This window comes from Cydia fagiglandana, chromosome 1, assembly GCF_963556715.1.
Source record: "Cydia fagiglandana chromosome 1, ilCydFagi1.1, whole genome shotgun sequence".
In the NCBI taxonomy this organism is placed as follows: domain Eukaryota; kingdom Metazoa; phylum Arthropoda; class Insecta; order Lepidoptera; family Tortricidae; genus Cydia; species Cydia fagiglandana.
Window position 1 is genome coordinate 18742005 of NC_085932.1, and position 25947 is coordinate 18767951.

The 25947-nt window shown below is 36.0% G+C and overlaps 2 protein-coding genes across 2 annotated transcripts in view; both read right to left on the minus strand.

The window, feature by feature from the left end:
* The window catches only part of LOC134666093 (defensin-like), a 95424-nt gene that overhangs the window by 55073 nt on the left and 14404 nt on the right, over positions 1–25947 (minus strand). The gene's annotated exons all lie outside the window — the stretch shown is intronic.
* The window catches only part of LOC134665885 (homeotic protein proboscipedia), a 78316-nt gene that overhangs the window by 32210 nt on the left and 20159 nt on the right, over positions 1–25947 (minus strand). The window contains exon 3 of the mRNA XM_063522920.1: positions 18069–18307. Within this exon, the coding sequence (XP_063378990.1) occupies positions 18069–18307 (239 nt within the window). The remainder of the gene's footprint in view (positions 1–18068; positions 18308–25947) is intronic.

Sequence of the window (25947 nt, forward strand, 5' to 3'; positions counted from 1 at the left end):
AATAGTACCTATGCGTTAACTTCCTCTTTCTTTCGATTCTTCTCGACGTTTCGTTCGATGACCGCATTAGTCGCTTCTGTTCTGTTTGAAGATTGTGGAATTCGAGATTAATGTCATTCGTCTTAGATGGTCCGCGTTTTTGTATTTAAAACATAACGCTTATTAATGAGTTATAGAGAATTTTATTTAGAGTCAATATATCATTAGCTTGGTTTACAATAAACTCCGGTTAAACATAGGTTTAACAATCCTATCTATAACATTTTGTCAACACAAACTATTTCTTTCCTCTAATTCTTCCAGTGACATCAAAACATTATTTTTCCTCTGAACTATACATTTTTATTATTATACATCGATTAAAAGCAGTAATAAACTGTACATTCTTGACTAAGTGCAAAGCTAAGGTGCCTTTCTATGTTATAGCAGCTCGATTAAAATGTTATTTAATTTTATTATAGGTAACCCGGAATAGGGTATTATCCTGTATTTAAAATAAATTATTTTACACCATGCATGAAATAATAGCACCAGATAATTATTAGAAAAATAACATAGTTAGCAGTTATTTAAAAACACAAGTTCTATTTAATAAATCGGATAGAAATATATAAAGTAGGTGAGTTGACCGTGACGTCACGATGTAATGTTTCAGGTTTCATACAAATTCCATATTAGCACATCGTTTTGACAGTTCTAAAAAAGTAACTGATTTGACTAGTAGGAAAATACCCTATTGAAAGATAGCACAAGATTTTTCGCAATCTTATTTTTCTTGTAATATTTATATTGATTATAATAGATTGTTATAGATATGAATGAGTCCGTTAATCGTTATGACAGACAGACACACATCGACTCCTGCGCACCGGACGCCCATGCAGATCAATCGCGGCGTCGTAAGCGCGCAATTAACGCAGTAGGCCAGAGATACGGGCATAAATCAATACAGTTATACTTCCGCGTTTTAATGTGTAGGTTCGACTTTTTATTCATATGACGAGGAAATCTAAAAAAATGATGTAATAATTAAAAACTATTGACTGACTGAACTAAGTTAGGTACATCAATTACATCATAGATACTTTTTTTTTCATGAATCAACAAAGCTAGCGAACTAATTATTTTAAATAATATGACCTTATTCGTTCTTCATATTCACAAGGCCATTGAATGACCTTATTAACCCCTGTATTAGTAATATTCTTTTGTACTTTTTTTACTAGCCTGAGGAAATTGCAACTTTTTTTTCTTATTATTAATTGAAATCTCGCACTCAAGTTCGCGCACTGATACTTTAAACACACTATGCTACAGGTCGACTGATTAACCCGTCTCATTGTGGTTGACCTGAGGTGACGCAGGCCCAGATGTGAGTTACATTCGATTACATCACAGTCGAATTGACATGTAAAATATTATGTTTTATTAATAAATATATAAAATGTGAATTTTAGTATATGGTTATAGTTTTAAATTGGTTTTAAACCTTTCTTATATGTACCAGTGGCGGCGCGTCAAAAATATTCATAGGCAAGCCGGGGCTAATTTGGCTTACATCATATTTCCTTTACAACTCTGCTCAAACGTCCAAAAACAGGCAAGCCGGTGGGAATCTGCTTTTATGGACACGCCGCCACTGATATGTATGTCATTCCTTTAAATTTCTCATAAAACTGAGTATGAAACCATTCAAATTATTAAATTAGTTTTTGGTTCGATTATCATTCGGTCTTAAAAACTGCTTACTCTGTCTAAATTCTAGATTCCGACCCCGATTAATCATAATGTGTACAGAATGTTGAATCCAATATTGCATGCAATTATAATCATAATCAAACCAGAAGCTTTCAAGCGCTAATTCCTCTCAACCCTGCATTATCGCTATGAGTGCTATAACCTCTCGAGATCAATAAGATCTGTCACTGATTCACAACCGAAAATACCCCCGTGAATCGTCATCCGAACCGGCTTCAAAGTGCAGCAAACTTGAGTGGGCAATGTGGACCTTACTGCGGTGCAATAACGGCCGGAATGTCGCGGACGATTTGCGAGGAAATTGCTCAGCCCATAACGTGGCGATAAATGTTTGACGGCCTAGTACGTGGTTAAGGGGAAGATATTCTTTAACGTAGTCACTTATCTTGATGTTAATTTTATCATCATCATCATCTCAGCCATAAGACGTCCACTGCTGAACATAGGCCTTCCCCTTGAACCTCCATTCGTACCGGTTGGAAGCGACCCGTATCCAGCGTCCTCCCGCGACCTTACCATAGCCAGAGCACCGGGGGTCGCCGGAACCTCGGGGCCGTGGTTTTATTGTGCTCTGCATGATGGGGGGTGAATGCCATAATCGCCACGCTTGGCAGGCGATCGCAGTCGAGTACACCGAATTTGAGGGACGCTGCTGCCCCCCTTTGCTGCCGGGTAAACCAATTATTTAGGTATGATGCAGACTCTTATCCACATGCAAAAATCTGGTCCTTTTAGAGAATATTAATGTCATATCTACTGATTTAATATTCTGTTCTGTTGAAACTGGTAGATATTTGTTTATAGTTAATTACTCTATTTATATACCCAACTCTGTCTTCCCCTTAATATCCATTTTCGTACATCGTCGTATTATTGCGGCGTACGTCATACAAACGACATGAACTACACTTTGATCTCGTCTCTGAAATAATATGAACCTTCCACATTTCACTTAAAATCCATTTTCCATCGACATGTCGTCATCGTCGCTGTACAAGTGTACATCATTTCCATTTTATCCCATAAATTGCCAAAATACTTTGAACCTTATCTGTTTAAGATCAAAGTTGATTTTATATTTTTCTTAAAATTACTACCGGGTGTATTTGACACAAGAGTATAATTGGCGCGAAATGGGCCGCTATCGTATAAACTGTTGCTGAAATACACGACCAATTTAAGCGTACCCTTGAAATGTTAGCAGCCACACGTCGTACAGAGATCTAAGTATTATGGTAAAGTATTGGCGTAAGGTATTTTATCAAATACGCTGTCTTTGCTTTATTTGGGGAAGGTTTGTAGCTTTGCGATCGTTAATATAATATTAAACGGGAACTAAGATAAGTAAAAGCGACTGGTTTAAATTACTTAAATGGCTAAGGCCCATTTGCACCATTCCACTAACCCTGGGTTAACCGGTTAAACCTAGAGTTATCATGGTTACCAGTACAATTTGACACTGGGTTAACGGTTTAACCGCTTAACCCCGGGTTAGTGGGATGGTGCAAGTGGGTCTAAGACGAAGAAGTAGGTGGTTTAGATGAGAATTTACTGGGTTTCATCCTAGGCCAGGAAAAACCTTTCAAAATAATTCACTTTAAACGAAAACTGTTGAAAAGCAGATATTATAAATGTTTTAGCAGTGATAATCTGATAAGTTCAGTTAATCCTTAATTAGAGTTTAGTGAAACCAGTTAGAGACAGTAAAATTATTCAAACCAAACATTAAAGAGTCCGTCTTAGTCTAACCCTGCACCGAATTTAACTGTCTGGAAATTGACAGTGTGAGATTACCATTAACTTCATAATTTGTATATAAATCTCACACTTTGACGCTGGAAATTCTATGCAGAGTTAGCTTTGTCTTAATCTAGAATATTAAAAGGCCACACTAAAAAAATATCATGTTTGAAAGTTTATACTCGATCCGGCTACCTTACGGATGCCTTTCAACATTCGAGGGAATAAAACATTTTTTATCCCCATCAAAACACAAAGAGGATGCCCGGATACCTCATTAAGCTTACGAGGCCATCTTCCATCCCTCTCAATCGCAAGGATTCGATAGATGGTGAAAGAGATAAAGAAACTCGCAGACGGATTCGAAATTAATTGAGCTGTTATAGCTAATTTGCTTTTCGATTTTAATTCTTATTGCCAAGTCGTAAAGGTCTGATAATTGTTTGATTGCGGAGGCTGAAAGATATTTTGAATAATTGTATGGCTTTATTTGTTAGAGCATCAGAGTAAATTATTAACCTTGTTAGACAGTTAATCAGTCTATTGAGGGAAGTTGGAATTTGCGTAAAAGATGTCAGAAATATGTTTATTGAAACTGTTTTTGATATTTTCAACATTTGACATCAGTGATTATTAGATATTTCTTTGAGCTGATATACTAAAACAACAATAAGAAATAAGTTTGTTAATGATATGATATTTCTATTGTCTATACATAAAAATAACAAAGATGTACAGTAATAAATTAATTAAGCTGTCATCGTCGGTTTAAAATACCAGTAAGAGGAAAGAAATCCAAGTTAGGCTTAACGCTTAACCTTACAACTTGAATTAAAATCTATACTTGGTCAAGCAAATCTTGTCAGTAGAAAAAGGCGCGAAATTCAAATTTTCTATGGGACGATAACCCTACGCGCCTACATTTTTTAAATTTGCCGCTTTTTTCTACTGACAAAATTTGCTTGACCATCTATATGTCTACGTATTCATTTTCAGCCAGTCTCATGGTTTTATGGCTCCTCTACACGATGGGCCAACGCCGGCTACTCCAAGGTACGCATTTATGCGTTAGAGGGAGCAAGTGATATTGCTATCTCATTCTACCGCATGGCCGCGTCCCTTGGAGTGGCCGGCGTTGGCCCATCGTATAGAGGAGCCATTAAAGCAAAGTCATAATGAAATTAATGAAACAACCACGTTTTTGTTATGATTCCCCGAGGAATGTGAAGCTAGCTTAAACCATCGCTTAGCATTCAGCATAAACAGTGCCATAAACAATAACCTCTCAAAGTGACAGGTTTATTCTTGCTTTACGGCCGCTTATTAAGGACCGATTTAACCCATTCCGTCCGTAAAAGCGTCCATCATCCTGTTTTGCTGCCATCTTTTTCTGACACACGAAAGAGGCATGTTTTGTCTCACTGAATATGGTTTATGAGATTTCGAAGTGAAGGGTTTTAATGTAGGGGCGGGCGATGTCGATAACATTTGGTTTTTGTATATCGGCTCATTAGAGTTATTTTTATTAATAAATTGGTGGGTGATGTTTTAAAGACAAGGGACTTTCATTTTATTGGAGACAAGAGAAACCGTTTGAGGAAAGTCCTACGTGAACAAGAAGTTTCGTTTGTTTTCAATGCTCAAATACTTCTTATTTCTACGGTAAAACATCTGAGTCACATTTATATATATTTTTCGAAAAAATCGGTTGGTTGTATTTTACAAAATTCTAAGACATTTGCTGTCCTTAACATTTTGATTCAAGCATTAAATCAGTGAATTTGCTCTTGCCGACATTTCCCGTCACTACTCAACTTAAGTGCTCTTACCACAGACGTTAACATTATAACAAATGATTGCCATTACATACTAAACTTTATGTCCATGCAATAAGCATAACAAACAAGTAAAGCGCTCGCAGATATATATTTGCAGAAGCGAAGCGATGGTGATTTTATTTGATCGTCTGTGAATGTCCCCTAGTGCAGGGCCGCGCTGCGGGGCAAACGCCGGGACAAGAGGGGAAATGTCGAAGTGCACCTTAAAAACGGAGGTTAAAAACGCGTAAGGGCCGTATTATAATTGTTAAATCAAAATGCTTTAAAATTGTTGGAAGTAAATTTATATATTTCAGAAGTCAAAAACTTATAAAGTAGGTAGGTACTAGGTACTATATACAGTAGTTATATTTTTGAGGCGTTTGGGGTCGAAACGCTGGGGCCTTGGGGGCCAAGCGCGCGCCGTATATACAGGGCCTTAGCGGAGCGCCTTATAGATGCCGCAGGAGACCAGAGGGCTGGCCAGTATTTTGCTCAACGCATAAGTATTGCCATACAACGTGGCAATGCGGCCAGCTTTCTGGGCACACTGCCCATCGGCAGTGACTTGGGGGACGTTTTTTATTTATAGGCTTTTTATTTTAAGTTTATTTAGTTTAGAGATAGTTTGTATTATTATTTGTAAGCTAATTTAATGTTTTATATTTACTTAATTATTTGTGAATTAAAATTCGAGGTTACTATAACTTCATTGTCCAATTATGATAACATAGGTACCTAGTTATCACTACATTTTATGAAGTGAAGTCTCCGCCGCGTCTGTCTGTATGTGCGTATGTTCGCGATAAACTCAAAAATTACTGAACGGATTTTCACGCGGTTTTAGGTTTAGGTTTAAAGAACTTTATTTCTCATAAAGAATTACAAGATTCACTTACATGAGAAAATTTACATGTTAAAACTAAGACTAAGCATACACCCATCAATAGAGTGATTCTTGAGAAAGAACCAGGTGTATAATTTGTTAAGGTTTTGTGTAACACGTGCGAACCTGGGGCGGGTCGCTAGTAGATAATAAATATTAATAAACATTGATAATAGGAACATTATAAACGACCACAGCTTTAAAGTCATCGCAAAACTCGTTTAAGTAAAAAAATAATATTATTAAATGTAGAAATTGCAATCGTTTAAATTTAGGTATCATTCCGCTTTGTCGACTCCGTTCGACGACAATGACAGTGAGTTATATTGGAAACGATATAAACGCCGGGTAAGCGATTGAGAGCTCACAAAGCAGATAAGTTGCAGTAGAAAACAGCTGAAAAGAGTGAAAGGCTCACCAGATAAGATCAGCAAGACTAGTCTAGTGTTAAGGTAGGTAGGTATATTAATATACGCATTTAATGGTTATTTTAAATGGATCGATCACAAATGTAGGCTTAATATGCAGGTACATAATTGTTTAAGTTCTATGAAAAATATAAAAATGTATTTATTCTCGCGATTCTTTGCGGAAGATAAAATATTTTTAATTGATTTATCTTGAGCCTGTAAAATATTCTTATCCGTGTATTTTTTTTGTGACGTGTTTTAGCTTTTGATTAAAAATATTGTGAAATTTATTTTCAGAAGCTATCGGTCGCCTAAATCTAATTCCGTTACAAGACGACCTGGAGTAACTTACTTCTCCATTCTTAATTATAAAATTGAGCGTCAATTTACTGCTATAATGTACACTGTGGCCGAGCCCGGTTTTTAATAGCATTTTTAAATGTCAGCAGAGGGATCGCTTAATGTGATAAGACACGCCTGAGCGGCGCGATGATTTGCGAGACGCCTTGAAACGCACCAGCTTTACTTTGAATTAATAACCAAATGGAATGGTGACAAATGGGGGATTTTTTTCTTGTTTACCTGTAGGTAGGTACTTGCAAAACAGATTAGTGTGCTATAAATTTTTATTACCGTATAGCGTAGTTATGAATAAGTATTATATTATTATTTTTTGACACGTTACCCTAGTGGGGTCCATGTATGTACTGCTAAATTATTTATAGTTTAATGAATGTCCTGTAAACGCCATTGTTGTGAGAAATAAATGAAACAACTCCATTATCTAGATGGAAGTTCTTTAGATCTCGACAACATAATAATTTATTAACTTATTTATACTTTAAAATGGCTTCTAATTAATGTTCTCAACATCTAATAACTACAAGCCGACTACCGGCCCACCGGCAGACAAAAAAGCCCAAAAACACAAAACACTAATACTAATGTTATAATTATACCTCTTTTATCTCTAACTTCCCATTTATCTCTCCAAATAGTTCAAATAGGCGTAGAAAAACATTTTATAAGTAATAAAATTAAACTCTCTTAATATATGTGGAATTCTTTAGTAGGCACTACAAATAATCCAACCTCTTAAGTATACTTCAAAAAAGTTAAAAACTATACCTTAAATATAAACCAACAAAGTGAGTTTTGATAAAACAAATTAAAGAACGATACAAGAATGCGAGAGTTATACAACGGGTGGCACTGTATTAAGAAAACTACCTTAATAGCGATGAGGGTTGCTTTTAACTTACAGCTATCGGACTTGGTAATAGTGTTTAAAACAGCTCAAGCCCCAAAACTCAAAAGCTCTATTTTCCCTTGTGCAAGGAAAGAAGAGGAATGAAGCATTGGAACAATAAACACAGCGCTGGAATAATACAGCTAAATCAAAACTAATTTATGAGTCGCTCGGACAAAACGCTAAGCCGCGGTTTCAGGGTTCCATTTTGTTAGTAATCCGTGGTTTGCTAATAGAGTCTGGACTCGGGACCTAGTGAAAGTGGAAGCAGATAATAGAGTACTTAGGTTAGCTTTTTGGCGAGTCTATTTTTACACTCGTCATAAAAAACAACAACCCACCTTTAGACGAAAAATAAATAAAGAGAATACTCGTAATTCTTCTTCTTCTTCTTCCTCGCGTCATCCCGGCATTTCGCCACAGCTCATGAGAGCCTGGGGTCCGCTTGACAACTAATCCCATGATTTAACGTAGGCACAAATTTTTACGAAAGCGACTGCCATCTGACCTTCCAACCCAGAGGGTAAACTAGGCCTTATTGGGATTAGTCCGGTTTCCTCACGATGTTTTCCTTCACCGAAAAGCGACTGGTAAATATCAAATGATATTTCGTACTTAAGTTCCGAAAAACTCATTGTACGAGCCGGGGTTTGAACCCGCGACCTCCAGATTGCAAGTCGCACGCTCTCACCGCTAGGCCACCAGCGCTTCTTCAAAGAGAATACTCGTAATTATCTATTAATTAATCTGTAAGAAATCCCAGCATAATTATATAATTAAATATTCGGAATGATAAATGCTTTTTTTCGTGATTGGTGATGACGATGACGTGTGCTAAAAAAAGTTAGTAGGTAGGTACCTAAAATATTTCATACTCGTAACAATAACATTTAATTGCATTTTTATATCAGTAGAGTCCATGTGACCTATAAGGCGCTACTGGCTAGAGGCATTCAAGTTATTCTTTTTAACTCATAACGATACAAATTATGGTACCTATTCAATACTAAAACAACTAGTTTAATGTTTGAACGATTTTTTATTAAAACTACAGACTACAGAACCCTCACTGAAAATGAAAGCTCGCCGCCATTTCGAGCGTCGTTCTTTCAGAGCCGCCCGCCGGCGGAAGATAATTCAAATTAATATGTTTGGTTAATAGCCCCGCTTCCGGCTCGTTAGCTCGCATTTTGTCAATGGAAGTCAACCTTTTCAGATTTTTTTTTAAATTGTTGGTTTTTATAGAGCTTAAAATTAAAGATCTAGATTTTAATTCGACAGTCCTTTTCGTATCTTGCATCTTCAATCTACCTATGTATACTCCCTATAAGAGTATACATAACAAAATTTTTCATTTAAGTGCCCTATATGATTTTTAATTTTTATGATGTTCGACTACTGACCGAAATAGAATTAGGTATTATTCGGATAACGCAATAACGCATTGGTCCACATACGACAAGCTGAAGTAATTTTATCCATATTGCGTTGAATAAAACTGAATAATTGAATAGATATAGCGGGTCGACTAATGATTTTAATGATGGGGCGCATTTGATGTGCGTGCGTGCCCCGAGCGCGCGCGTTGGCAACGACAATGAAAGATGTGGGACTACCCCGCAAAATTAATACTATTTGTACCAGTAGCCGTAGAGACGTCCGGGTGTTGGTGTGCTGAAGCAAAAACCTTCCTTAGGGAAGTAGGTCGCCGCATGCAAGAAAGGGGCCTTGACCCGCGCTCCGGGTTTTTCCTGGTGCAAAGGCTGTCCATCGCAATTCAACGCGGTAACGCAGCGAGTGTGATGGGCACCTTTGCGCCGGGGGTAGCGCGGGGAGGCCTCTTTGAGTAGTTTTTATATTCCTTATTTTATTTTAGATATATTTAGGGTTGTTAGTTTTAATTTAGTATTATTTATAGATGTATTTAGTTCATAAGTTATTTATTTGTTTTTCTACTGTCTCTTTCCTATGAAATAAATTATTTTTGATACTATTTACTTATAACATATATTTTAGATTTCTATCAGCATAGCGTTTTAAGTAAGTTTGTATGTATTTCTAATTATCGATATAGCAATGAAAATATGAACCTTAAATCCTCCAAGGTAACATTTTTTCTTAAATTTTTCAAGGTAAAAAGTCAATAATGCTGCTATCTGCTACCCTAACATTTTTGTCGATAGCGATATAAAAGATTGTGCAGATACGAGTACTGATAGATACCTACTCAGATAAAGTAGCCCTAAAGAAACCCCTTCAAAGAAAATATCATTATTTAATTTACACAACTAAAAGATGGAATAAGTTGTGATCACAGCTTAAATAGGCTCAGCTAAGATTAGGTACATATAATTTTCCCACTCGTGACATATTAACCCCTACTCACAATATTTGAAAGCGTAACAACATAACCCTAAATTAGGCCCAACCGAGTGCTCCGAGGGACGAGTATTTTTACACGCCCTGGTGGGCTGATCTTTTTTTAATGAACGTGTAATAGGAAGGGATACAGATAGTGAAAATTAACTAATATTTTTAAAATATTGCAGCTTGAGTCTGGCATTCTAAAACATCCAAATGTAGGTACCTATAGTTTAAATATAGGTTCATAAACAGGTTATAGGGGACATATAAACGTTAAGATTTATTTATCTACTTATATGACCAAGGAATCTCACCGCCGAAATTGCTTATTGCTTTGGGCCTTTACTACCCACACGCAAGTAACTACAGTATATACCAGCGTATATAAGACACCAGCACAAAAACACCAGCGTATGTAAGACTAGACTCTGTCTAAGCTAAATATGGGAATGTCATGTAACATTTATGATGAAATTATTCACATTTCGCTTGTTCCGACTCTAGTTTTGTTTTGAAATACATACATACCTTATTCCCCACAATTCAGTGCGTCTTAAATTACAGTTCTTAATTAGTAACCTTTTAATAAAATTCACCCTTCACATCGCGTAGTACTATAAAATTATACTCAGAAATCTCTTCCAATAAGCGATCCATCCAATAACAACACACATATCTATTACATTCCGCTCTGCAATATCAACAAAACCAACTTATTGCAACTCTCAATTTCTAAACCCTGCTTCTTATTGCCAGCCCCTAAAGTTAAAATTTCAATGAGCGTTTATTTCAGAACGTAATAAAACCATACTCATATATCGTAGGCTTATTTTCTCAACAACAAACCTCCCTTCTGAGTGAACTTCATATTTGAACGTTATGTTTTTAGAAGAAGGGCTGTTATTGCAATGTAATAATGGAATAAGATGCGAGGTTCAAAAAGTAACTATGGTATTCTCGGGTGGATTTCTGTAACCTGGCAACCTTGGATGGTGCTCATTCAGTCATTTATGATTCCATGTCGCTGGGCTTTATTTGAATATAAATTCTACCACGTGAATCTAGGGTTGTTATTACGTGGGTCTTGTTATTGATTTATGTAGATTTAAATACAAATTGCTTCGTGGTACGTTTTATGAGCCGCTGCTTGGGATAAAGGTTTGTACTCTGTCATGCGAAAATACTTTTATCAATTACAGGCCTATTCGAGTTTAGCTATTTGATCTGTTTTCAATATGATACTGATCTGTTAGTGTCATAAGTGACATTTCTTCAACCATAAACATCACTTTTGGCACTGACAGATCAGTATACTGGAGTCAGTTATGTAACGCTGCCATACATGACCCAAAAAAATTTTATTAAGCTATGAGCTTCATCACATCTGATATTTGAGTAATTCTAAGCATTTCTAGCGTGAAGTGGGGGGGAGGGTGGGGTACAAAGACGGCCGCCATCCGTCATCTTTAAAAAAAATCTACTCTGATCCTGGTGGGTACTAGGGCAAGTTTGGTATCATTTTCGTATAAACCAAAGACGTAGAATTCATTGCTGATATTTGTTTTTTCAATTTCATAGTAATTTTACAAGAAAAACGTAAAAAGGTGAAAAATTTGGTTGGAGATTTTTGCTACGCGGAGCCGAAACTACAAAAGATAGAAAGTTGAAATTTGCACACTAGATTACATTTATAAAGTGTACAAGAGATAAGAAGCGATTTTGAGAAATTCAACCCCTAAGGGGGTTAAAAAGGGGATGAAAGTTTGTATGGGGTTCAAGTTTTATTTTAAGCTAGGAATTTGAAACTTCGTAAAACGATATATTATTAAAATACAAGAAAACTAATTTCAGCGTTTTTGAAAATTCATCCCCTAAGGTGGTGAAAAAGGAGTTGAAAGTTTGTATGGATATCAAAAAAATTTTCGAACGCGGGACTTGAATCTTTGTATTTGGGGATATTATTAAAAGACAGGAAAAGTAATTTCAGCGTTTTGTAAAATTCATCCCCTAACAGGGTTAAAAAGGGGTTGAAAGTTTGAATCCATTACAAATCCGAGTAGACACACATTTCTTATTGGCTCCCAGGCTTGAAATGCTTAGAATTACTCAAGGAACATATGTGATGAAGCTCATAGCTTAATAAAAAATTTTTGGGTCAACTTTATAACTGCTTCCGCTAGTAACATCGTAAACAGTCACATTTTTAATTTTAATTAGTTACATTCGTAAACATAAAATAATATTGTTTATTTTATCCTAAGTATAAGTATGTGCCTCGTTTTAGATAGCAAACGAGGTATTGGCATAAACAAATTTGTATCGCTTATCTGACCTAACCTTAACTTTTAAGAACAGCCAACATTTTTAGGGTTCCGTACCCAAAGGGTAAAACGGGACCCTATTACTAAGACTTCGCTGTCCGTCCGTCCGTCTGTCACCAGGCTGTCTCTCACGAACCGTGATAGCTAGACAGTTGAAATTTTCACAGATGATGTATTTCTGTTGCCGCTATAACAACAAATACTAAAAACAGAATAAAATAAAGATTTAAATTGGGCTCCCATACAACAAACGTGATTTTTGACCAAAGTTAAGCAACGTCGGGAGTGGTCAGTACTTGGATGGGTGACCGTTTTTTTTTTTGCTTTATTTTTGTTTTTTTTTTTGCATTATGGTACCTTTCGTGCGCGAGTCCGACTCGCACTTGCCCGGTTTTTAACCACGTAGCACAAAGCAGTATAGACATGAATTTAAGCGGTAGCGATATTATATTCATTTTTTTTCCTCATTCTTATCCGTTCACTTTCAAGTCTCAAGGGTGTATACGCAATTACGCAGGTTTTGGCCTTAATCCTGCGCAAGCGACGCTGCTTCAGTATTGTTTGCCGCCGCCGTCGGTATGGCATTGATCAAGAATAACTAATTCTTATTTAGATATTTTAGGTGAACTAACCTAACTGAATTTTATATTGATTTGTGATAAATAAGCAAATTCATACATTAAAAGTAAAAAAACAATAATCTACAAAATATATTTTTTGCTACAGGGAAATAACTAGTCCCTTCTATGCGGAAGAAACATCAGTATGATATACTTATAATAACACTATTGGATCAAAAGACTAAATCATCAGTCATAATTGAGATTACACTCTATCTAAAGATAAAAAAAACTTGGAACCATTCCAGCTCTATTACCAAATTAACAATTTGGGATACAAATAAACAGTCCCCTAATTTCCGAGTAAAAAGTGTCAGGAGCACTACACAAACACAGATGTGTAAAAACGCTTAAACGAGCGTGGGCCAAAGAGTAGAAATACTTATATGAAAATGTTAACAAAGTTGCAAAACTGGGAGGCCTATTCAGATAGTAATTTCTTCTTATCAAATGGGGTTAGGTTTATGATTTAGGCCTCCAGCGTTTGAAAAGTTCCATAGTGGCTTTACTAATATTTTGAATAATTATCCGAAATTGAAATATTTAATAAAATAATAATAATTTGAAACTTTTTTTATTTTTGTTATCTACTAGAGATAACTAAGATATACTGACACTGATGATGATGTTCTTCTTTTTTATACTCTTTGCCTTTAAATGCTCGGCCGCGGGAGACAAAAACACACTTAACAAATGACATATGGTGAGAATGGACGAATACAGCGTGTTCAATAATGTGTGGAACTGAGAACAAACAGTTACATATATTTGTGCTTATTTCCAAATAATATTTTTGGTCCCTAAAATTGTTTTTTACTGTGTGACTTAATTATTATAAAAAATGTAGTTGATAAGTATTGAAATCCTTGTATGCACCTACTATAAAACGGGGTTGTTTCCATCGTTTTGGAAATAAGCTGTATACTTAATAGAGATGGAAGTCTTTCAACAGCGACACTCCAAAATAAAATAGCAGCTATATGGTCAATAATCATAATTTACAAAAAGGTCGCATTTCACAGATTCAGACAACCTTAGGTATATTCAAATAACTTAAGTAAAAAAGTCCTAGATCTACACATAATATACGTCAAAAAACACAACCGGCCATACATATACTAAATTTTCATACAAAAAGTGTCTGAGGAAAAATGGGACGTATACCTTTTAACATGATACTATCGTAAAGAAAATATGTATGCATGGTCAGAAAGAGTTAAGATAAGGAATTCTACAAGAAAATGTTACATATCTACTACAGCTTTTAAAATTATATGAACTTTCAATAGGACCTAAGTATAAGCGGCAGTTTTTCTTATAATTTTATGAAATGATGGATTTCATAGAACACGTAACACGTCTCGTAAATAAGTAAGAGATCGTGTACGAATATTAATAACTTATAATAATAATAAAGAGCTATATAGATTATACATATAACAAAACGGCTCACACAACTAACCTAACAGCAACTCTGGGACAGATGAATTATTCAAATGATGGAAATCTGAATTAATTTCAATTTTAAACCGCCTGTATAGTCTAATCCCTCCGGACGGTTCAATTGATTAGACAAATAATCAAATTTCAACCTTATCTCGTAGACCACAAGGATCACACTTGGTTTGAGGCTGATGGGGTTATAATAGTTGAAAGCAAAGAAGTGGATCAATTAGGACTGGGTATTGGAATAACATTTATTTCTAAAACAAAACTGAATTAACTCGAACTTCAGGCGAGGTTAGAATATATAAGTAAAGCCATCGTAATAAGGTCGAATTCTGTAAATGTTATATTTTGAAATGTTTCTTTTCATATCAGAAATGAAGATTTCTCGGTAGGTAGTAAAGCGATGGTTCAAAACAAGCGTTAATGATCAGATTCGAGAAATAAAGGTTCAGGGAAGATCTATTTGGGAGTCGGGGGCTTTTTTTCTAATCTAGCGGGAATAAAAGTGACTAGAATAGCTTTATGTTTGACAACTATCGATTATGGCTAGTCGTTAGGTTAAGCTTGACACAAGTTAAGTTAATGTTCCATTAAATATACTTACTTCACGTAATATTCTACTTACAACTAGGTACGTGCGTTTTTTGTCTGTGGAAGACTCTAGGCTATATTTAATTGAGTAGGTAGGTACATACTTACAGTGCATTATAGCATAATAATTTTTCGCTAGGCTCACTAACTACCAATACCTGAATTCTATCTTTAAAGTAAACATAGATACATACCTTATTTATAAGTTAAAGTAATGTATTTTAAGGAGTACTTATATCAATCAGGAGTTTGGCAAAAAAGTGGCAATACTGTAGTGTCATCCCGTTTTCTTATATGAATTGGTTTGAAAGGGACGACACTACAGTGTTGCCACTTTTTAATTTCTACTATTTTTTGCCAAGCTGTAGTCGGTAAAACTTGGAAACGACAATAACCTTTAAACGCCTATTATCAATATCAATTAGCGCTAGCTACCACCACGTGGGCGCACTCCGTTTTTTGCCGCCCGCTTTTTGCCAGTAGTCGTTAGTGCTGTTTGTGCGTGCCTCTCGGATAATTGACGTCTCCGACACGTGGGGGATGACGACACGTTTATTGTTTATTTGGGATTTGACTTGAGAGTTTGCCGATATTCGCTATGAATAGCTTAGCTGATATGCGAGTGAAAGCGTGAACCGCTAAGGTTTATTGAAAATTCACACAAATAGTTAAATTAATATTAGCGTTAACTGTGAAACTGACTCGAGTATTTTTAGCAGAAAACAGCTTCAGTCCTTGTAGTTCATATACCTGGGCGGGCCATATTATTTATAATTGTACTCCATACTTTTTTTATTTAGTGTTTTTTTATGTTATTTTTGCTCAGAATATTAAGCTCTTTTGACAAAAAAGGGTCACAAGTTTATTTCTTTTCCATGAACATTTTAAATAAAATTTAAATGATGATAAGATATGGAAATTTTGGGACAGTTCTCCCATTATACGATTCTGAGTAGAAATAAAATAAAATCTAAATAAAAAACTGATGTATACAATTATGTAAAAAATTGTCGCACCTATTTCGTTTAACTTTCAAAAGTCAAAGCGTCACTTTCCAGCACCGACACGGGGCCGTCACGACACGCGTCGCTCATTACGCCGCCGCTAGTTTTAATTAGTGCCGCCATATGTGTCTAGTCACGTCGCGGGGGACTCCCCCCTCGCGCGACACTATAATTATCTCGAAACGTTTAATGGCGTGGTCCAAGGTGTTAAGTACCTAAGGTTATGCAATTTAAAACAATACAATACATAATTAAAAACAAATTATAATTAAAAGAGCTGTAAATATGACAATTCAATTGACGAAAAATCGAATTCATTTCGTTTCGTTAAATTATAAAACAATACAAATACATATAACTACCAAGAATTACCTATTGTGTAGGATCTTTAACTGAGATTGGGTTTCAATTACATTACTTAAGTTACATTTAAGTCTGAATAAAATATCCTCATATCGTGCGAGCTCATATTGTCGCTGTAATTAAAATAGAAATGCGTTAATTTGCTTTATTTTTAAATCATTAGAATGAATTTACATAACACCGAGCTTAGATCTTCGTTCTCTCTTCGCTTGCGCCCGCGCACGGCGCGTGTACTTCGAACCGTTTAATTTAGTAGATTTTCCCCGAACCGCAACGACGCAAGCTGTCATTTGTTTACATTTACAACTGCAATGGCTTCACACTATCAATGGCAGTGCACTTCTTTTATCGACAGTATCAACCCTCTAAATGCATTCGATTAGAGTCCATTATAGCTTGAGATGTATTTACAAATAAGTTGGCTAAAGTTTATGGACAAATTGACTAATTGTGTGCCTGAGTGATCAGTAATACGATTTGAAAAAGTCAAATGTTTAGTCTGTTTCCGACAATCCTTACGTCTTTCTCGGTTAGAATTTTAATGATCGAAAAAGGTTTGTCAAGTGACATATGGCTGCGGACTAATGAAAGTAAAGTGTTGATGTAAGGATACTTAAGATTTTGTAGATTTTAAGAAAATGAGTTTAGTTTATTTATAGGCGTTGAATTAACGATGTGTAATATAACGTGTTGAAACTGTAATTATTGTAGGTAGCGTAGATATTTGGACAGCAATTTTTTGAACTACAATCGTTTTGAGAGTTTTATAGTGTTTTCACATTTTGTGGCATTTATCTAATCACATTTTGGCATTAGGTACTTATACATTAGAATCAAGAAAAGTAGGTAATGTAAGTACACTTAAAAAACCGGGCAAGTGCGAGTCGGACTCGCGCACGAAGGGTTCCGTACCATAAAGCAAAAAAAAAACGGAATAAAATGCAAAAAGAAAACGGTCACCCATCCAAGTACTGACCACGCCCGACGTTGCTTAACTTTGGTCAAAAATCACGTTTGCTGTATGGGAGCCCCACCTAAATCTTTATTTTATTCTGTTTTTAGTATTTGTTGTTATAGCGGCAACAGAAATACATCATCTGTGAAAATTTCAACTGTCTAGCTATCACGGTTCGTGAGATACAGCCTGGTGACAGACAGACGGACAGACGGACGGACGGACAGCGAAGTCTTAGCAATAGGGTCCCGTTTTACCCTTTGGGTACGGAACCCTAAAAACGAATTAGATAATCTTTTTACAAGTTGAATCAAAGAACTAAATCGATATTAAGTAGACTGCGGAAGACTGCTACAAGTCACGGCAAAGAACAATTGAGACCGATGTTCTGCGATACCTAAACATCTTTTTGGCTCTTCTTCTTTTCTTTTGCCTTATCCCACATTAGGTGGGGTCGGCTCTCCTTATCCTTCGACGCGACGCCAAGACGATCTGTCTTGATTTGTCGGGTTGGGTACTATGGTAAAAATAACTGACTTACCTGAGTCTCGGTAACGTTAAGCAGCTTCGCCATGTCAGCCCTCTCTCCAGAAGACAGGTACTTCTTGACCTCGAACAGCTTCTCCAGCTCAAAGATCTGCCTCCCAGTGAAGGTGGTCCGGGCCTTCTTGCGGCGCGCGCCGCCGTCCTCGCCCTCTTCGCTGGTGAGCGAGCCCTCTCCTCCCAGGGGGGAACGGACATCTTCCGTTGATTTTTTACGCTTGATAAGCTTGGAGGGATCTGAAAAAAGAGTTACGTATAAGCACACGGTCACTGTTATCACCCTAAGTACATTAGTATCTTAGCCAGTCAGGTTGAACGTTCTAGATATTCTAATAACCTCTTATATGTGTGTCTCTCTGTTATAGTAGACGCAAACCAAACTGACGACCGGGGTCGTAAAACTTCTCATTCACGCTCGCGTGGTCCAAGGTAGGGTGAGAGATATGACCCCGGTCGCCCGTTTGGTTTGGGTCTACTATAGTCGGTTTATTTTAGTGGTATTTTGACTTCACATTAAATTCTAATAAACATTTGCGTTCGCAAGCGCGATTAAATATGTATATACGTATAAGTATCACAAGTTATTGGCGTAACATTGTGACAAACTACATATATACCGGGTGTGGCCTGTAATATAAGCAAAAAATTAAACTGTAGGCTGTACTCCTCATACTGAACAACTTTTCTTCAGCGACTTTTAAAAATAACTTGTGGTTTGATTTTTAATACACTTTAAAGTTTATTCTAAGACGCAATGTATTGCGAATTTTGTTTTGTTTAAGGCATGACAAGCAACGTCAATCACAATGATATGGCGTAGCGATGGCGTCCATTAAAGATAATATTTATTTTGTATGAAAAATAGGGATTCTAAATAATTCATAATTTTTAAAAGTTGTAGAACAAAAGTGTCACCGTTTGAGGAGTACAATCTATGTTTTAATTATTTGCTCATGTTACAGGCCACACCCGGTATATTACCTATATTTAGATCACACGTAATAAAACTAGCATTATTAGATAAAGCATTGAATATTATTATAGTATACTTGGTAATACTATGTAAGCCAAGCTAAATTCAGATATGACAAGTGTATTTGCACCGCAGATCGAATATAATATTGAGCAGATTATTGCCGGGAAGGTGACACGAGTGAGGCGTGATAGCTATACTAAACCACGAGTAACTCTAATAAACCCAATAAGTTAATTATTATACAGTGTGGAAAGATAAGTCGGGCCCTGGAGGGAAACTACCTTAAATCCTTAACCTGGCTCATTTTACTTAAAGGAGACATTCCTTTATTTTTAAAAAGAAAGAAAACTGCATTCAAAGATTTTCTAAAACTCGCTTGCCTCGCCCGGGACTCGAACCGACTAAAAATTCCAAAAATTAAAAACTCGCAATTTTATTGTACTAGTCGATACAGTTAATGTTAACATTTCTCCAAGAAACATTTGGTCTTACACTCGTCTGTCGTACAAAATATCCATAAAATCTAATATTTAGTACTCAAGATTTTTTTAGACAAGCGAAATTGAAGAAAAAAAGATAAAATCTTTGAATGCAGTTTTGTTTTTTTTTAATAATAAAGGAATGTTTCCTTTAAGTAAAATGAGCCAGCTTAAGGATTTAAGGTAGTTTCCCTCCAGGGCCCGACTTATCTTTCCACCCTGTACACATGAATTAAAGAAGTAAGTAGGTAAACATTTAGAGGGCTACATTTGGAATTTTCTAATTTATTATTGCTATCAATTACTTTTTTTTTCCTAATAATGTACATGTTGGTAGTAAAGCTCTAAGGTTAGGTAAATAGAGGACTCGCTAGGTATATAAATGTAATTCTCTAATTGCGTTATTCATAATTCATAAACTCTCAAGAAGCCTCAATTAACTATGAATCTTTTGTCTAGATCTGTCATTTTAATTTTGTCATTTTGTCATTGTATTTGTAAGAATGGGATTAAACATAGATTAACTATGTAATTGAGGTTTGTAAAGTTTGATGAATAAGGGAGTAAATCGTTCATTTTAAATACATATACTAGGTACCTACACAGTTTGTATTCACGATATACCTGTCGGTTTATTCAAGACTTAAATCCAACGTAGATATGCAGTAAATGAAAGCGGCCAACTGCCGTATTCGAACTTCAAGATATTCACAAGAGACGACACGTACTAGATCCATTCTAGATACGTTATAGTTTAGATATCGACTAGTTCTCTTTTGCAGCGCAACTCGGGCAACCAATGTCACTTTTACGTTAGATAAAGTAAGATATCTATTAGATGTGAATTGGATCTCTCTAACGGCTCGATTCGGGAAATGAAATAGTAACTACACTAGAGTACACTAGATATGAAATAGTAAAGATATGTGACGTTCCACGGCAAAAGGTACCTTATGGCGTTTGGCGCCGCGATTCGGGAAATTAATCAGAGATTCACTAGATATGAAATAGTAAAGTTATGTGACGTTCCACGACAAAAGGTACCTTATGGCGGCTGGCGCTTACGTCGCATAGCGCCGCAATATTATTGGAGCGTCGTTAATAATCGTAAGCGCCAACCGCCATAAGGTACCTTTATCCGTGGAACATCACATATCTTTACTATATCGTATCTAGTTAATCTCTAATTCACTTTCCGAATCGCGCCGACAGTAAAGAGTATCTCCAGAATCGCGCAAATGTCAAATTTGACAGGTTAGATCTTAAACATATCGTTATCGTATCTTGGTGATGTCTAAGAGATATCTAATGGATGTCTATTTCAAAATCCGAACCGGGCCCTAATTCCATGATTCAATAAATCCTTTATTATCACCTTAAAACTAGGCGATATTTTAAAGTAACTTTCCGCAAATTCTCATCTGACTTTGCGAGTTTTTATCGCGAGTCTATAGGTAACATTGAACAGGGAGCCATTTAAAAATGAATGATACCTTCCCCCAATCGGGCCATCAGTCAGCCACGCCGTCTCCGGTCGTTAATTCAGTTTGCTTGTCGCCAATTAAAATACTTGGCCGCGTGCTCGAGTGCTTGGCAGCTCGGCACGCTCGCTCGGGCTCAGGAGTGTTTGGATTGCAACTAAACTCACAAAGGAATGGTTTTGTTGGGATTATACGGAGGCCCTATAGTAATGTTAACGGTAAATTGCCGGTTTAAAAACGTCTAATTGCCATAGAATTGTTATATGGTTAATAGAAAGGTTATTATTGCATTAAACACAACCAACAGAAATCGATCAAATATTTGAGACAATCGGCTCGATTCGGGAAATGAATAAGAGATGTACTAGATATGAAATAGTAAAGTTATGTGACGTTCCACGACAAAAGGTACCTTATGGCGGCTGGCGCTGGCGCGTTAATAATCGTAAGCACCAACCGCCATAAGGTCGTACCTTTATCCGTGGGACGTCACATATCTTTACTATATCGTATCTAGTTAATCTCTAATCCACTTTCCGAATCGCGCCGAGTGTCATAAGCTTAATTGAAGTTCAATATCTGCTTTTACTATTTTACAAATTGGCAATTGCAATGTGAAGAAACTCTCTAAAATATACTTTAAAAAACATCGAAGTAATATGTATATAGGCATCAATGGACTGGTTAGAATGCAGTCTGCGCAGTTAGGTGGTACACTGTAGTAACTACAGTGTAGTTAGGTCAATACGGATAAGTGTAAGCCTGGCAAAAAATATTAGAAATTAAAAAGTGGCCACACTGTAGTGTCGTCAAACGTCAAAAGAGATTGTCGTCAAAGCTTAACGACAATCTCTTTTGAAAGTTACCGCACCTGCTCCACAACTTAAACTATCCTAATTAAGATTCTCAATAATACCGAAGTAAAGACAAACGCTAAACTGTAAAGGACAGGCTGGCTATTCCCCGGGAATGGCGGCGCAGTAAACATTTGATGAATTTACAATACGGCATTAGACCCGTCCGTCCGTTTGATTTATACACCCGCGAGTAACGAGCGGTAGCGGGGAGATGATGCTCTTGCGACTAAACTTGCAAAGAAAACTCTGTTGACAATTTTTAAATCTTAAAAGTTCGTATACACCTAGACTTACAGGATGACGAGGCTTACAAAACTTTGATAAATATGGTACTTGTTACTCTTTCGTTGTTGGTAAGCAAATAACAGGAAATATGACATATAATTTAACAGAATTAAAAAATGCTAGCTTTAACAGGTTTTACTTAACAAAGACAATCAAATAACATGAAAACCATGGAATAGTAGAGAAAAGTGAAGTAAATACTATTATTAACAAAGTCCACTATAGTGATGTATTTTAACTATCTAATATGACATTACTTTTATCTCTATACAAGTCTGTTGCCCACATAAAATAAATAGCTTGCTTCAACCATACTGCCGTATTCGAACTTCAAGATATTCACAAGAGACGACACGAACTAGATCCATTCTAGATAAGTTAAAGTTTAGATATGCAACCAATGTCACTTTTACGTTAGAGAGAGTAAGATATATCTATTTGATGTGAATTAGATATCTAAGTCATATCCTGTGAAAATCGTTGAAGAGTATCTCCAGAATCGCGCAAAGTCAAATTTGACAGGTTAGATCTTAAACATATCTTTATCGTATCTTGGTGATATCTAAAAGATATCTAATAGATGTCTATTTAAAAATCCGAATCGGGCCCATAAACCGCAAATCAAGCTGATGGACCGTTCCCGCCTCCGCCTATCCCTCGCAAGCTGTCTCTGTTTGATTTAGTGGCGAGTTGGTTAATTGCCCCAGTAATGACGTTCGCTTGTTTATAGGTTATCCTGATTTAGGTAATTATTGGTAGCGTTCAGCTAATGAACGTTAAAAGGCCCAGTTATAGGCGCCGGGTGTGCTTAAGTGACGAATAAAACATCATTTATTGGACCCATCGGAATTAAAACGTTAGAAGATATCAATGCATTTTTATTGACCATCAGAATATGAGTAGTAAAGGCTAACTTAATGGCTAGAGTCAGTCTTCACCATTCAATAATAGAGTCAAACATAAATGCGTCAAGTTGGAGTCGTCAAACATTGTTTATAACAACTTAATTAGGTAGGTATATGAGTGAATTCCAAAAATAAATTTACATAGTTAAGCACCTGTAATTAGTCTAAACATAGTTGATTCCATTGTGTTACCACAGTTAAGCCATTTCTATTTAAATTAGATGCATGAAATTGTGTTAGCGTATGCTATAGACTTATTATGTGTACGAATTAAGTACACTTACATACAATACAATTTACATAAGTACATAGTTATATTTCGTAACACAATTGAATCAATTAAGTTAAGACTAATAGTTTCTTAACTGCGCTTAATTAATAAGTTTTTTTTTTGCAATTCACTCATATAAAAGAACGTTCCTGTGCAAGATTGATAGTCAAAATATTCATAGTATTGACAGTAATCGAGAAGAACCTTTAGTTTTAATATCTAACAATAAGAAAAGCTATTATTAAATATTATAGCCTACAAGTACTCAACAGACCCTCATCAGCAACATAACATTGCAACCATCTAAACTACCCGGTAAACAGTTTAACAAGTATTTAATTACTAACCTACGTGAGAGAATAAAGTGAACACTTATCTCTATTACTTGTACCTAAACGACGAAGCGCCAATAGTTCTGGGAACGCTGCGGTCATCAAAACGCGAATGCTGTAAGTGTCTAATTGTCCACCGCGCATACGCGGGCGCGGACGTGAGAAAAGCTCAACGCGTGGCCAACTCGTTCGACGTGTTGTTTCTCTGTCACACTTGTAAATTCGTACCTAAGTGTGAGAGGGAGGCAACACGTCGAACGTGGTTCGCGGTAGGCCCTCAGGTAGAGGACATAGTACGGCCACAGATGATATACAACTCCTAGTTCCTGAGAAACAGAGATACATTATAACACTCTTCGAAATAAAGCGGCCGGGTGCGGTAAAATAGTTGTTCTAACTTTTATATCAACACTTCAACAGCTGCACTATACGGGGATGTTAACATTGGTGTTTTTACGCTGTATGTTATTGAGTTATTTAAGTTATTTTCCATGGTTTTTCGGATAATTTTATGTTCATTCTAATCGTTATGCAGACATTGACAGTCGACGGGCTACGGAACGGGAAGCAAAGCTGGACAAATAAACATTTGTTTGAAGTAGATCGAATAACTAAGCTCATTTCTTGATTATTCGTATCTTCCAGCAGCTTATTTCCAAGCTATTACCTATTTTTCTTGATACGCAACTACATAAATTTCAAACTGAGTGGTATGATTAACTGGTAATCCACAAAAATATAAATAAATTAATATAATCATACCTATATTTTTGTATACTAATCTACTCTGTCACACTTAACTGAAATAAAATTACATTTCTCCTTAATTCATATTAATATAAATTCATATACCTACTTCAAGGTTGTTATTATCGTTACAAGTTTCAACATATACATTTTTTGACAATGTATTTCTCAACCGCTATCGCTCCGCTTGTAACTCCGTCGCAACCCGCTGACGCTACTCCAACAAGATATCCATTACAACACATTACACGTGAGCCCACCAGTGCCATGGAGCTGGCCAAAAACTATAAATATTCACCTGCGACGATGATAATAATTGCACGTGCAAATCTGACTCATAGGGGTACCATTTATTAAAGACTTCCGGCTCGATTCTAACTTTAAGATACATCAACTAATAGATCTAGAAACGATATGGATTAGATATGTCAGTGTCAAATGTGACATTTCTTCAAACAAATACGTTACTTTTGACACTGACACATCTAATCCATATCGTTTCCAGATCTATTAATTGACGTATCTTAAAGTTCGATCCGGCAGTTCCTTTTTACCCCGGCTTTGGTAATGTGATAAGTTTTTCTTAGCATTTATCCGGTTCAGCTTTTTCTGCGGATTTTAATTGATAATAAAAATAAATAAATATTATAGGACAATTTTACACAGATTGACCTGGTCACACAGTAAGCTCAATAAGGCTTCAAAAAACGTTATTTATAAAAATGACGAGTGAAGTCGCGTTAAAAGATTTCCCTGTTAATTATACGGAAATTGAATTAAGAGTGTATTTATGTTATAATTTAATAGGTATGTATATTCAGTGGTATTCAGAATAACAGAAAAAACTAACGGCAATATGGAAAAAAAACTGCTTTCATGAAAAAACTATCTCGACGTCTCTGATTTATATCAATCCGAATTTTTTTAATTATTAAAAGCCCTTCTTAATTTCAAAACAATCTTAGTGTCATGACATGATGAAAGAAAGATGCAAGTATTTAATAACTTAGTTTTAACTTAGTTTCCATTCACAACCTACAATACACAAATTTAATATGTAAAGCTGCTAGAAGCTTAAAAAAATCTACTGCAGACAAATTTTCCCGTCACGAAGTCTCATACTCATGTTTATCCACCAAGGTATTCGCTTCCTGCCAAACCTCAGCAGCTGGGCCTCGTCGGTCGTCTATATAGAGATTTACATCTTCCGTCGGTCTGTTTGTTTAGACACTTTAGCACAATAGCGTCGAGTTTTATTTGCGGTTCGAAATGTGCGGTTTGGCTACGGGCTATTTGTTACGAAATTAAGAAGTGCTTGTAACTTTTAATTTTTAGCTTAAAATAGATACGAGTAAAGGTAACTTAATTAACCTCAAAATATGAATATTAAGTTACTAAAGTTAGAAATATATAAAGAAAAGCGCTAATAAAACACGCCACGCGCATAAAATATACATACATATATTTAATTTTGTGCGTGCTTTAGATAGAAATCACGGCTGAAGAAAATTGCAAATCATCATTGATCAATAAATCATCAGTTG